Below are 13,200 nucleotides of genomic sequence, written 5' to 3' on the forward strand. Positions count from 1 at the left end.
TGTTCACAGGTCTTAATTATACTCAGGCAGACCTACCCCGGAAATGACATTTTTATTGCAAACATTTGCTTTACCCACATATGTTACATAAGCACTCCCTCAACAGCGTGAGAACCTCCGGACAGGATGTCCATAGCATGAGAACATCCGGACAGGATGTCCATAAAAGGGCATAAACAGGTGACACTAAAAATAGATCACTTTTTTTTTAACACATGCCGTATACTGTATTCTCTCTCATGTGTTTAAACAAAATTCAGCCAATAGATACTTCAGTACATTTCATTTGTGTGCCCTTTGTTGCATCCTTTATAACCGTGAAGAACCTACTAAACCCAAATAGAAAAACCCCCACACAATAATGATTATAGACGGGTGGGTTGTGTGTGTGGTAAAACATAGGGCAAAAACAAACAAATGGCCAGGCCTTAATTCATTAGGGATGTCCCTTAACAGCTGGATGCGGGTACCTTTATATTTTATAGTACTGCAGAATTTCACCAATTGCTCACCCAAGGCACCTGCCTCAGGAAGCCTTTCAAAGGGAGAGATACAGAATCATTGTTTGAACTTATCAGTGGACATTCCATCAGTCCTGAAAGAGATAATAAACATGTACTGTAGCATAGTGAAAACTAAGTACATCTTAGTCCTAAAAATGCAATATTCTATACTACTATGCCCATGTACGTCCCTCTCTTTTTCAATTGAGTTACTGCATTTTGGGCAGGAAGCCTTGATGAAACCATGCGTATAGATAATCATACTGGAGACACATCAGATGGGGGCGGCAGGTAGCCTAGTGGTTAGAGTTTTGGGCCAGTCACCGATAGGATGCTGGATTGAATACCTGAGCTGACAAGGTAAAAATCTGTCATTCTGCCCCTGAACAAGGCAGTTAACCCACTGTTCCCCGGTAGGCTGTTACTGTCAATAAGAATGTTCTTAACTAACTTGCCTAGTTAAATAAAGGTTACATATAAAAATACAGTGTCGCATTAAACAAAATAGGCACCTTCTAAAGTAAACAATCCCAGAGCCTTTTTCTTGTAATCTTATCGTCTAGTCATGTTGCCTTGACGTATGGCTTGTGGTCTGCATCTTCTGTCCCTGGGTCATCAACTAGTCAAAATATGAAACCTGTTGTATAACAAATCTGCTAGGGCCTTCAAAAAGTTGGTGCTGGCTTTTCAGCTCGTTTCCCCACAGCCCTTGTACTAAAAACATTTATTTGGATCTACCGTAAATTCCGGACTATAAGCCGCAACTTTTTTCCCAGGCTTTGAACCTCGCGGCTTAAACAATGACGCAGCTAATATATGGATTTTTCCCGCTTTCAATTTTTTTTTATCCAAAAAAAAAACATTCTGTGACGTGCTCAGTTTTTTTGGCGGCATGAAGCTTTCATTAGACCAATGAAATTGCCGAACGGGTTAAGGTCAAACAACTTTTTTGTTTACTGTTTAGATTAAATCGAGCGCTCTCAAACTTCCCATCATTCTGATTACGGTAGTCATTTTGTCACCCTCATCATGGCAAAGACACGGAGAAATGCATATGATGCAGCTTTCAAGTTGAAGGCGATTGATCTGGCTGTTGGAAAAGGAAATAGAGCTGCTGCACGGGAGCTTGGTCTTAATGAGTCGATGATAAGACGTTGGAAACAGCAGCGTGAGGAATTGACTCAGTGCAAAAAGACAACTAAAGCTTACTGCTAATTATTATTTTTTTTCTTACAAGCCGAGTTTCGTTAAAGCCTATTTATTTTTTTGTTACAAGCCGTGTTTCGTTAAAGCCTATTTATTTTTTGTTACAAGCCGTGTTTCGTTAAAGCCAATTTATTTTTGTTACAAGCCGTGTTTCGTTAAAGCCAATTTATTTTTGTTACAAGCCGTGTTTCGTTAAAGCCTGTGTAAAGTTCATTTGTTTCAATGTACCGGTAGGCACCTGCGGCTTATAGACATGTGCGGCTTATTTATGTTCAAAATCATTTAAAAAAAAAAAGTTAATTCAGTGGGTGCGGCTTATATTCAGGTGCGCTTAATAGTCCGGAAATTACGGTACTCACTTCAATTGTGGACAGCGTCATTAACATAATTGCTAACATAACTGACATGGAGACTAGTGAAATTAACCAAGACATTGATAAAGAAAGTAAAATGCCCCTTCTAAAACAAAACCCTCTCAATCCCTACTGCTAACACACATGGATCACTCCCAAACAATGTTTTGCTTTTACCCCCATTGTAAGGTTTAAAAACAAACATAACTTCTGTTCATTGGAATGCCATTGTCCCCTTTTACTTTCTCCTTATTGGAAGGCATTGTTTTATTATAAACTGGGTGGTTCAAGCTTGGGCCACTCAAGGAAATTCAGAGACTTGTCCCGAAGCCACTCGTGCGTTGTCTTGGCTGTGTGCTTAGGATCGTTGTTCTGTTGGAAGGTGAACATTCGCACCAGTCTGAAGTCCTGAGCACTCTGGAGCAGGTTTTCATCAAAGATCTCTGTACTTTGCTCTGTGCATCTTTCCCTCGATCCTGACCAGTCTCTGCTGCTGAAAAACATCCCCACAGCATGATGCTGCCACCACCATGCTTCACCGTAGGGATGATGCCAGGTTTCACCAGACGTGACACTTGGCATCCAGGCCAAAAACAGTTCAATCTTGGTTTCATCAGACCAGAGAATCTTGATTCTCATGGTCAGAGACTTTAGGTTCCTTTTGACAAACTCCAAACGGGCTGTCAATTGCCTTTTACTCACTCCACCATAAAGGCCCAATTGGTGGAGTGCTGCAGAGATGGTTGTCCTTCTGGAAGGTTCTCCCAGAGAGGAACTCTGGAGAGCTGCCAGTGACCATCGGGGTCTTGGTCACCTCCCTGACCAAGGCCCTTCTCCCCTGATTGGCCGGGCCAGCTCTAGGAAGAGTCTTGGTGGTTCCAAAATTCTTACATTTAAGAATGATGGAGGCCACTGTGTTCTTGGGGACCCTCAATGCTGCAGAAATGTTTTGGTACCCTTCCCCAGATCTGTGCCTCAACACGATCCTGTCTCGGAGCTCTACGGACAATTCCTTCGACCTCATGGCTTGGTTTTTGCTCTGACATGCACTGTCAACAGTGGGACCTTATATAGACAGGTATGTCCAATCAATTGAATTTCGCAAAGGTGGACTCCAATCAAGTTGTAGAAACATAAGGATGATCAATGGAAACATGGTGCACCGGAGTCCAATTTCGAGTCTGATAGCAAAGGGTCTGAATACTTACACTACCGTTCAACAGTTTGGGGTCACTTAGAATATCCCTGTTTTTGAAAGAAAAGCACATTTTTTGTCCATTAACATGAAATTGATCAAAAATATGATCAATTTGCTTCTACACCTGCATTGCTTGCTGTTTGGGGTTTTAGGCTGGGTTTCTGTACAGCACTTTGAGATATCAGCTGATGTAAGAAGGGCTATATAAATACATTTGATTTGAAATACAGTGTAGACAGTCATTTACAACATTAACAATTGTAGCTGAAAACGGCATATCTACATAGGGGTATAGAGGCCCATTATCAGCAACCATCACTCCTATGTTCCAATGGCATGCTGTGTTAGCTAATCCAAGTTATACATTTTATAAGGCAAATTGATCATTACAAAACCCTTTTGCAATTATGTTAGCACAGCTGAAAACTGTTGTTCTGATTAAAGAAGCAATAAAGCTGGCCTTCTTTAGACTAGTTGAGTATCAGCATTTGTGGATTCGATTACAGGCTCAAAATGCCCAGAAACAAATTACTTTCTTCTGAAACTCGTCAGTCTATTCTTGTTCTGAGAAATGAAGGTTATTCCATGTGAGAAATTGCCAAGAAACTGAAGATCTGGTACAACGCTGTGTACTACTCCCTTCACAGAACAGTGCAAACTGGCCCTAACCAGAATAGAATGAGGAGTGGGAGGCCCCAGTGCACAACTGAGAAAGAGGACAAGTACATTAGAGTGTCTAGTTTGAGAACCAGACGCTTCACAAGTCCTCAACTGGCAGCTTCATTAAATAGTACCCGCAAAACACCAGTCTCAATGTCAAAAGTGAGGAGGCGACTCAGGGATGCTTGGGGCTTTTGTGGCCAGCGGGATGTCTGGGACCAAATGAGCGAAACGGATGGAAAAAGTCAGGTCACTCTGATCTGGGTCACAGCACCAAAGGTTATGGAAAGCTCAATTGAAAGATTAAGGCAGAGACTATTTAATTGTATAATAGAAAAATCTTTAATCTTGCAGCTGCGAGAATGAGATCTCTGATTTCACAGGGCAAAACTTGAAGAGTAAATGGTTACATGTCCCTTATATAGTGGGAGGTGATAATACAATCATGTTGTTTACACAACAGTTATTTTATACAAGCAACAGGTCCAGAACACAATGGCCTTGTGTTAGGGTGCAGACATACCAGCTAGCTGGGGGAGGGATTCTGCTACAGAGAGGGGGCAAGGATACTGGGCAGCTGGGAAGCCACTTGGGGAAACGTTACGTATGAAGCTCCCTCCTTCTGTACCAAAAGGGCCTCTCCATTTCGACTCTCATCTGTCACCAGCTTCAAGAAGTTCTTGGCTACCTCAGAGACTCTGAAACGAAACATGTGACAACACGTCCTTAGCATACCGTAAAACAGACCAACCCGCTCCGCTCTTCCCTACCTAGCAGTGAGCACGAAGCACACACACCCGCCTACAGGTTGCAACACTGACAAGCCCCTGTTGTTACGAGTGAATTCTCTGGAGTGTATGGGTAATGGAGTAATATTCTGGATTGTTATCAGTCTTACAAACCACGCAAGGTATTAACGTCTATTTGTTTGTGGGATGCAAATGTGTAGCCGATTTTGTAGCATACTGTCATTGTGTAAATCACCACAACACTGTAGTTTAGTAGGTAGTGAGTTTACTGCTCTAAATGTGTAGGGTTCCATGTAAGTGTGTGTGCTTCTGAGCTGTAGTAGGCTACATGGGGTGTGGATAACGAATCTAACACTGCCCATCTAATGAAAGGGGCTGGGGAGGACAGACTCACTCAAGCACACCAAACTGTTCCAGTAGTTTCTCTGCCACGCCCCTCAGACCGGCGAACTGTCCCGTAGTCCCCTCTGAACCCAGGGAGGAGAGGATGGCGGTTTGGACGAAAGCAGGGCAGAGGACATTAATTCGCACCCCGTAGTCACACAAACGGGAGACATCCTGTCAGAAAACACACACAAGCATCAGTCCCTGTTTACTGTCCACTGACACAGGGAACCTAAATTGAGCATGAGGAAGTAACATTCAGCTGTTATTTTTGTTGTGGTTTTCCTGTACAAATTACCAAATGTCCTGCTACCACATTCTCTCACAGTTACAATGCAAATGCAACAGGTAGCAGGAAAAGGAGATGGCATTTTTGTCACCCTGGTTGTCTGTGCTGCAGAGCTATAAGCAATCCTCTTTCTGATCTGATGTCTGCTTTTACTCACAGATACTTAAGTGCTCTGAAGGATCTAAATCAAACCTGTGTTGCATTCCAAATGGCACCCTATTGTGCACTACTTTTGGCCAGGGCCCATAGGGATGCCACATTTGGGACAAATCATAATTGTGCACGTTAGTCTAATAATCTAGATACTCTGGCTCTTTGGAATCAATTGACTTCACACAGTGCATGATCAAAATAAGTATGAAGTCACTGAGCAATTGTCTATGCCCCCATGCCTAGAACCCTGAGTTTTTCCTGACCATGTGGCCTGGCAAGGAAAACTCAAGGCCCTTGTTAGAACCTATTACTGTAGAAACTCCTGGCCATATGCTTTTCCCAATCCTCCTGCCTTTAGAACCCTATGATCAGTGTCTAACCCCTGGGAGGAGAGAAACACTGATGAAGGCTGTTGTCGAAACATCCGTTTGTTTGACCTCTGCAGCTGCTAAAGACAGAGTGGAGCACACCAATTCCTGATTCTAAGAGGGACATACCGCCATAGCCCGACTGAACCCCACCACCCCGTGTTTGGTGGCTGTGTAGATGGGAGCAGTCAGCAGAGGACCCAGACCTATGGAAAGGCAGAGAAACATCATTTCAGTCAGATGTCAGAACAGAAGACACAAGGGTTGCATCCCAAATGGCACACTATTCCCTATTTAGTGCACTACTTTTGACCAGGGCCCATAGGACTCTAGTCAAAAGTTGTGCACTTAATGTTCCAAAATTATAGTGAATAGAGTGCCATATGGGTATCAGGAGTCAGCCAATGAACTCTTGAATTGTCACTATAATAAGTGAAGTGAAAAGTAACTGACGTGGAAGTAAATAAAATGGACACTGCACCTGCCATAGACGCTACGTTGATGATGACCCCTCCCTGCCCTCTGTTCTCCTTTTTCATGTGCTTGAGAGCCAGATACGTGCCTCTCACCACTCCATTCTGTAGGGCAGCACAGGATGATCATAACAGTACAGCAGCCAAATGTGCTTAACATTATGGAATGGAAATAATCAGAACATTTAAGAAAGTATTCCCAAAATAAAAACAAGATATAAAAATGTAAAAGTCATAAAATATTAAAAATAAGAAAAGAACTGCCATAAAACAATCATAGCCCTATAAACAGAAGAGCAATGACAATACATATTCATACCAACCACTTAACATACATTTCATAAATGTGTTTTCTATATGTATGATGTGTATCTTACACAGACAAGACAAGTTCTGTCATGTATAATCTTATATACGAGCACTTCATAGGCAAAATATACGAAATATACATTGTTTTTCGCAACAGCTTCCCTAAAAACTCAGAGTAACCTCCATACTAATGTAACATAAAAAAATTGCTAATCTTACGAGGTTTATAGACACACATTTCTCCCAGTTCGTCTCATCGATGATGCCAGCGTTGTTGCAGACGATGTCTAAACCCCCAAACGTCTCTACCGTTTTCTGAAAGGCATCTGTCAACAGAATATAAATAGAAATGTCACCATGAGTTGCAAAGTGAAGAAAACGGTGTGAGGGAGTTACTTCTCACTTGTTATTTTGGGTGTGTTAGTAAATTCAATCTGGAGTGCCAGACTGTGTTCAGAGTGCGCTCTGGGCGTTCTTAAATTCAGAGCGTTGTCAGATTGTCCGGAGATTCAGAGCGTTGGTGACTAACTGTGCTGCTGAAAACAATTTAATTACGCTTTTTTGCAGACGTTTACTGACACCGGCCATATTCAATGGGTTTTGAGCGTTCCTAAATTCATCAGTTGTTCTACGCTCTGGCACACTCCGACAAGAATGCTCTCAAATCGGAGCAGACAGCCAGAGCGAATTTACAAACGCACCCTTCAGTGAAGGGAAGTCCTTCCCGGTATGACTGTGTCAGAACTTTGTGTTGACAAAGATACTGTATCAGCTTCTTTTTGAATCTAGGTAGTAATACATTGGAACCACTCTGTTGATTTGAGGGTAAATAGTCCATACATTACATAAACAACTGTTCTGCTCCTTGAGGAATTAGTGTGCCTTGAAAAAAGCACAAAAGAATGCAGTAGAGAAGGCAATCCACACTTTCAGCCTGGCTGTTGGCTTACTGTAGTCTATATGACTGGAGTTTGTGTGTAAAGTAAAACCCAATTGTTGCTCAAAGTTCCTCAAGCATATTCCAACAAGATTTATAGATTAGAATAATTGTATTTTCCCCAGAGGAAACTTCAGTTGTGGCAAGTCGATAATTGTAGGCTAATATTTATCTTTGTTAATCAACATTATCTGAAATCACTACCAGTGTTGGTTGAGGTAATGCTGAACAGAATGGATATGGTCACTTGTGGTTATTTCCTTAAAGCGTTTACAAGTATCTCAACATGTTACTAAATGATGAAGCAGTCATGATTTACCTTTTAGTTGTTCCTCAGATTCAACGGTGCAGGTAAGAAACAGTGTTCTGTCTGGTCCATATTCTTTATCAAAGGCAGCCTTCAAATCCTTCCCTCCCGACTCATTTATATCCAACAGGGCTACCTAAACATACAGGACAACCAATATATTACTTTTACTAAAGAAACTTATGTAACATCGAATAATTGTATTTTTATGACGTTTTTTTATTTTTATATTAGAAATCGTTTACAAAACGTAACACATATTGTAGCATGTATTCTGACAGTGAAAAACAAACCACCGTTTCATTGATTGACAACACTGACGCGCACTCTTACCTTTGCTCCTTTTTGCAAAAGAATTTCTGAGAAACCTTTTCCCAAACCTTGCACCGCACCAGTCACTAAAGCCACTTTGCCATGTAACGCCATCACTGAAACAAGGTAGCCAACCTAATAAGCAGAGAAGACGCGGTAGCAAACTTCTTCAAACTCACACAAGAACTACACTTTTGAAGTGGCGGAGAAATGTCCTAAACTCAGTGCTGAGTCCATGTCAGAAGCGACCTGATTTGACAGTCGAAATTCTTCAATGACGTCGGATCGTTAGTTGTAGAACAGCGCACGCGCATTGTAGAACGGTGGGACACCTTTAGCAAAGACGGTACAGTATGAAGATGGGCTAAAACTGCTTCTGCAATAAAAATCCCCGATCACGAAGTTGGCTAGCAAAGGTCATGCGTAGAAACACGTCATTGGGTCTAACGGCCGTCTCGTGCCGAACTGCGCATGTGTGAGCCGTCAAATCAAAGGCACTCCGACATAAAGTTTTTTTTTTATTTTGACGAAAATGAAAACGTGTCAGTTTGTCACTTTCACGAGGTTGGAGTAATAACATATTCAACTACTTAAGACATTGGCTCGAACCTAGGTTGTGCCTTTAGATTTCGAGAAAATTAATAACTAAATAAAAAAAATAGCATTTCTCTTACCCTAAACTCCGGTCTGGAATGTTTGGTCTGTTTCGCAAGCGTTCCCGGAAGTCTTGCTATGTTGCGCCTCTAACTTTAGAAACTCTGTGCCTTCAGGCTACAGTTTTTGGGGGTGCTGTCCTTGGACCGTTAGTTATGGCTTACTAAAAAACCTTTAGCTAATAATATTAGCATAATAGGACGTATTACGTATTTTATGCATAACTTTTTTTAACAGACTGAAAATAGCTGTTATAGTCTGAATCATTATGGAATTAAGAAAATACTGTATACGGGGAGTCATACCTTATTTTGTTTTGAGATCCTAGGTATGTATATTTCTATATATTATTTTGAAATTCACAAATCTTGATCTTCTTTCTCTCGAAAGTCCAACCTACAGCAATACATTCCTCCCTTTACAGTACCTACCCTTACAGAAACATAATACTGTAGTAGCATATTTGACCACTAGATGGAGGTAAATAATCATGTGTCATAATAGTCTGTCAATGCTTCTTTCACTTCCTCCCTTTTCCTTAAAGAGCACTAGGAAAGGCTATAAAAAAGGAAGCCAAGTGAACTATGTAAATACATCTGCAGTCCTCTGTCATTCTGTATTGGAACTGTCTTTTTTGTATCTTGGTTGTGTTTCAACAAGCAAGCTCAGCCTTTAGACATGCTCATCATGAAAGGGTTACAATATTTAAAAAATATTATTGTTATGTTGGCAACAGACACTATTGTGAAAAATGAGGACAATAATTAAAAGTGCCTTTACAATTGAATCAATCAAATCAATCAAATGTTCTCAGCACACTATAACAATTATTTCTAAATGAAATATTACTTCTTCCATAGTTAAATACCACAACTTAAAAAAAATAAGCATAAAAAAAGAAAATAAATGCATAAAACAATATAAGCATATGTCAAAAGCTCAATGCATGATTAATAGAGTGCATCTATCTCATCCAGGTCACTCATGATACAAGTCAGTATTCAACATCCATCCATTTCTGCCTAGTTAAATAAAGGTTAAATTATAAAGTCAAAATACAATTCTGAGGACGTCGGGAGATGATGTGGAAACTGGCCACAGCAATAGAAAGTTATTCTTGTTTTAAGCCTATCCCAAACCTTAACCTTTACCTTAACCACCCAGAGTTAATTCCTAACTTTAAACCTAAGCATAAAAATGTGAAGTTAATGCTTAAACTTAACCTTAAACACTTCAAACTTTTACATTTGTTATAACTTCGAAATTTGAAATTTGAGAAACATGGATGAACGTCTAATTCTGACGTGAGACTGTGAGAACTAGTTGTCTATCTACTGTATTCACTATCTGTGTGTGTTCTCTTGGTCATCTTTCTGTGAGGGACGATAGGAGGGAGGGGGGTAGCAGAACTATCAGTTTCTGTCACGTATGGCACACCCTACCCTGATAGCTGTTCCTCCACTCACTGGGAGGGGTTGATTACAGGAACATCCCACAGACACACAGCACACACATAAACTTCCCATCAGAATAACTAGTTATATTCAAAACCAAAACACATCAACTCCACTGTAACTCCACAGTAAATGTAGGCCTATACTCCCTCACTCACCAGGGTACCTGATTACAGGAGCATCCCACAGCACACTGTGAGTTTACTGTTCATAACCCGACCTCCCCACCAGAGGAACTAGTTTATTCAAAACCAAAACACATCAACTCCACTGAATAGCCAAATGTAGGCCTGGCTATACAGTACCTCCTTATTCATCAAGGTATCAGAATTGATGGTCAATTTTACCTAGGATCTAAAGCGCATGCTGTGGGTGTGTGTGTTTGGGTGTGTGTGTGCGCACCCTTCTCCTATTTCCAAATAGGAGAAACCTGAATATTAGGTTCCCTCTCTACCCAAGGGGATTCAATAGGACTGTTGCCAGAAGGGTTTTAGTAAGCATACTTGACAAGACTGTGCATGCCTTCGAATCTTTTTAAAATAATAACACTCCATCATTGGCCTACTTATGATAACATGTCAGCTAAGTAAAATCCATTCGTGCTTTTTCCAGTACGGTTATGTTATGCAAATGTGAAAGGATGGACAATTTGCCAGTTACATTATTGTGAATAATTTTATGATGGGTTTAATTAAACAGGATTTCCACAAACACAATGCAGCTTGAGGGACTGAGTGGAAGTGGTGGTAATACAGATGTAGGATCTTAATTTGAGCCAGTTTGCTACTGCAGGAAAATAAAAAATGTGAATCATTATGTGGAATATTATGGACATTTTTGAATGGGTTGATACATTTTTCTTTAGGGCAAATCAAGTCTGAATTTTCTAAGTGGAAATTATACACTTTAGTAGCCTTTTTAAAAGACAGGACAATTCTCAGCAACAAAAGAGTGATCAAATGAAGATCCTACAGTTGTAGTGAAACGGCCCATTGCCTTCCTGGGAGACTGAGATAGCACCAGCTGGCTTAGCAAACAACCCCACTATGGTGAATCACCAGTTTTAGTGTGGGGTCAGGGCCTGATGTGCCCATCTAATCTGCCTGAGGGCAGTGCCAGACAGAAGCACTGGCTCTTTGACACACACAACAATAGGATGTGTTACTTACACAATTATTTTGCTTTTTGACAATTTGTTTACTAGAATGTTGTGCTTCATATGGAGTTCAAGAAACAGCAAGGCTTTCTCTACAGAAAATGGTGTTAACCACGTTTGTACTTGACTATAAAAAACAAATAATTGACTACTACCACTAGGTGGGGCTTTGCTTTGACTGATTTATCCATGAGAGTTGTCTTTTCAAATGTTCTCACATCGACCACGTTTACATGCACACCGATATCCCATTATTATTTGGGACACAAGTATTATATTTTTTTGTTGACGCATACAAACGTCATATCCCGTTTACAATAACCTGAAAAAGCTTGTATGAAAAACCTGGATAAGATGCCTGGCATATGCTTATCTAAGACGGGAAACAGTGTCATGTAAAGATCTCCTGTTTACTGTTGTTTTTGTGTTCTGCACAGGCCTCCGTTTCACACATCATGGGTGTTGTGTGATGACGCTTTCATCTGACTGTCAAACAAATCACTTCAAAACATAGGCTATCTGCGCAGTTCCATCCACCATAATAACCTATAATTGATTTATTATAATTTACCACTGGCTACTTTCACTCCTAATTTAGGCAAGTTTCTGCTCATCATTTCAGATATTTGGTAGGCCAGCTTGTAATTTCCGACATTTGGTAGGATATTTTTGTCAACTATAATTAAATACATGCCACGGCCGTCGTAGGAAGTGGACCAAAATGCAGCGGGTCGAGTGCTCATCTTAACTTTATTTGTGAACACTTAAATAAACAAAACAAGAAAACGAACTAACAGTCTTGCAGGCTAAATACAGCAGTGCTAAGAACAACCTCCCACAATACCCATAACAAACATACTCCTAAATATAGGACCTTCAATCAGAGGCAACAATAACCAGCTGCCTCCAATTGAAGGCCCCAATCCCAATTACCTAAACATAGATCTAAATACCCTAGAACAGACATAGAACTAACATAGAACTAAACCAAAAACCCCGGAATACATAAATCAAACGCCCCTCTACATAAACACACACTCAAAACCATATAAAACAAATACCCCCTGCCACATCCTGACCGAACTATAATAACAAATAACCCCTTTACTGGTCAGGACAGTACCCCCCCCCCCCCCCCAAAGGTGCAGACCCCGGATGCACCTAAAAAAAAAAATAATAATAAATAATAAAAACCTACAAAATAAACTCTAAACTAAAGGGAGGGTGGCTGCCATCACCGATGGCTCCCGTGCTACACCCCCCCTCCCCAAACCTCCTACAGTGGAGGTGGCTCAGGCTCAGGTCTTAGTCCCCCACCTGACCAGTCCACCCCTACTGAATACATCGGCCTGAAGCATGTCACTAGACCCTGGACTGTACTCTGGGAGCTCCGGACTGTAGGGCGACTCACTCGGTTCCGGACAGTGGGCCGTCTCACTCGGTTCCGGACAGTGGGCCGTCTCTATACGGGGCACTGTCGCCGGAAGCTCTGGACGAGGCACTGTTGCCGGACACTCTGGACGAGGTACTGTCGTCGGAAGCTCAGGACTGGGCTGACGCACTGGAAGCCTGGTGCGTGGGGCTGGTACTGGAGCTATCAGACTGGAGACACGCACCCCAAGGCTAGTGCGAGGAGCAGGAACAGGACGTACTGGACTGGGCTGATGCACTGGAAGCCTAGTGTGTGGGGCTGGTACTGGAGGTATCAGACTGGAGATACGCACCTCAAGGCTAG

At 41.4% G+C, this 13,200-nt stretch overlaps 1 protein-coding gene across 1 annotated transcript; it reads right to left on the bottom strand.

Annotated features, from left to right (window-relative positions):
- Positions 1-4,241: 4,241 nt before the first annotated feature.
- On the bottom strand, positions 4,242-8,488 carry zgc:56585 (15-hydroxyprostaglandin dehydrogenase). Its single transcript, NM_001141550.2, has 7 exons — positions 8,223-8,488; positions 7,902-8,025; positions 6,865-6,971; positions 6,345-6,441; positions 5,993-6,069; positions 5,064-5,227; positions 4,242-4,618 (listed from the first exon to the last, which is right to left on the bottom strand). Exons 1-7 carry the CDS (start codon positions 8,313-8,315, stop codon positions 4,468-4,470), a joined length of 813 nt encoding a protein of 270 aa, NP_001135022.1. The 5' UTR covers positions 8,316-8,488; the 3' UTR covers positions 4,242-4,467.
- Positions 8,489-13,200: the final 4,712 nt, after the last annotated feature.

Source organism: Salmo salar, chromosome 10 (assembly GCF_965601325.2).
Source record: "Salmo salar chromosome 10, fSalSal1, whole genome shotgun sequence".
Classification (NCBI taxonomy): domain Eukaryota; kingdom Metazoa; phylum Chordata; class Actinopteri; order Salmoniformes; family Salmonidae; genus Salmo; species Salmo salar.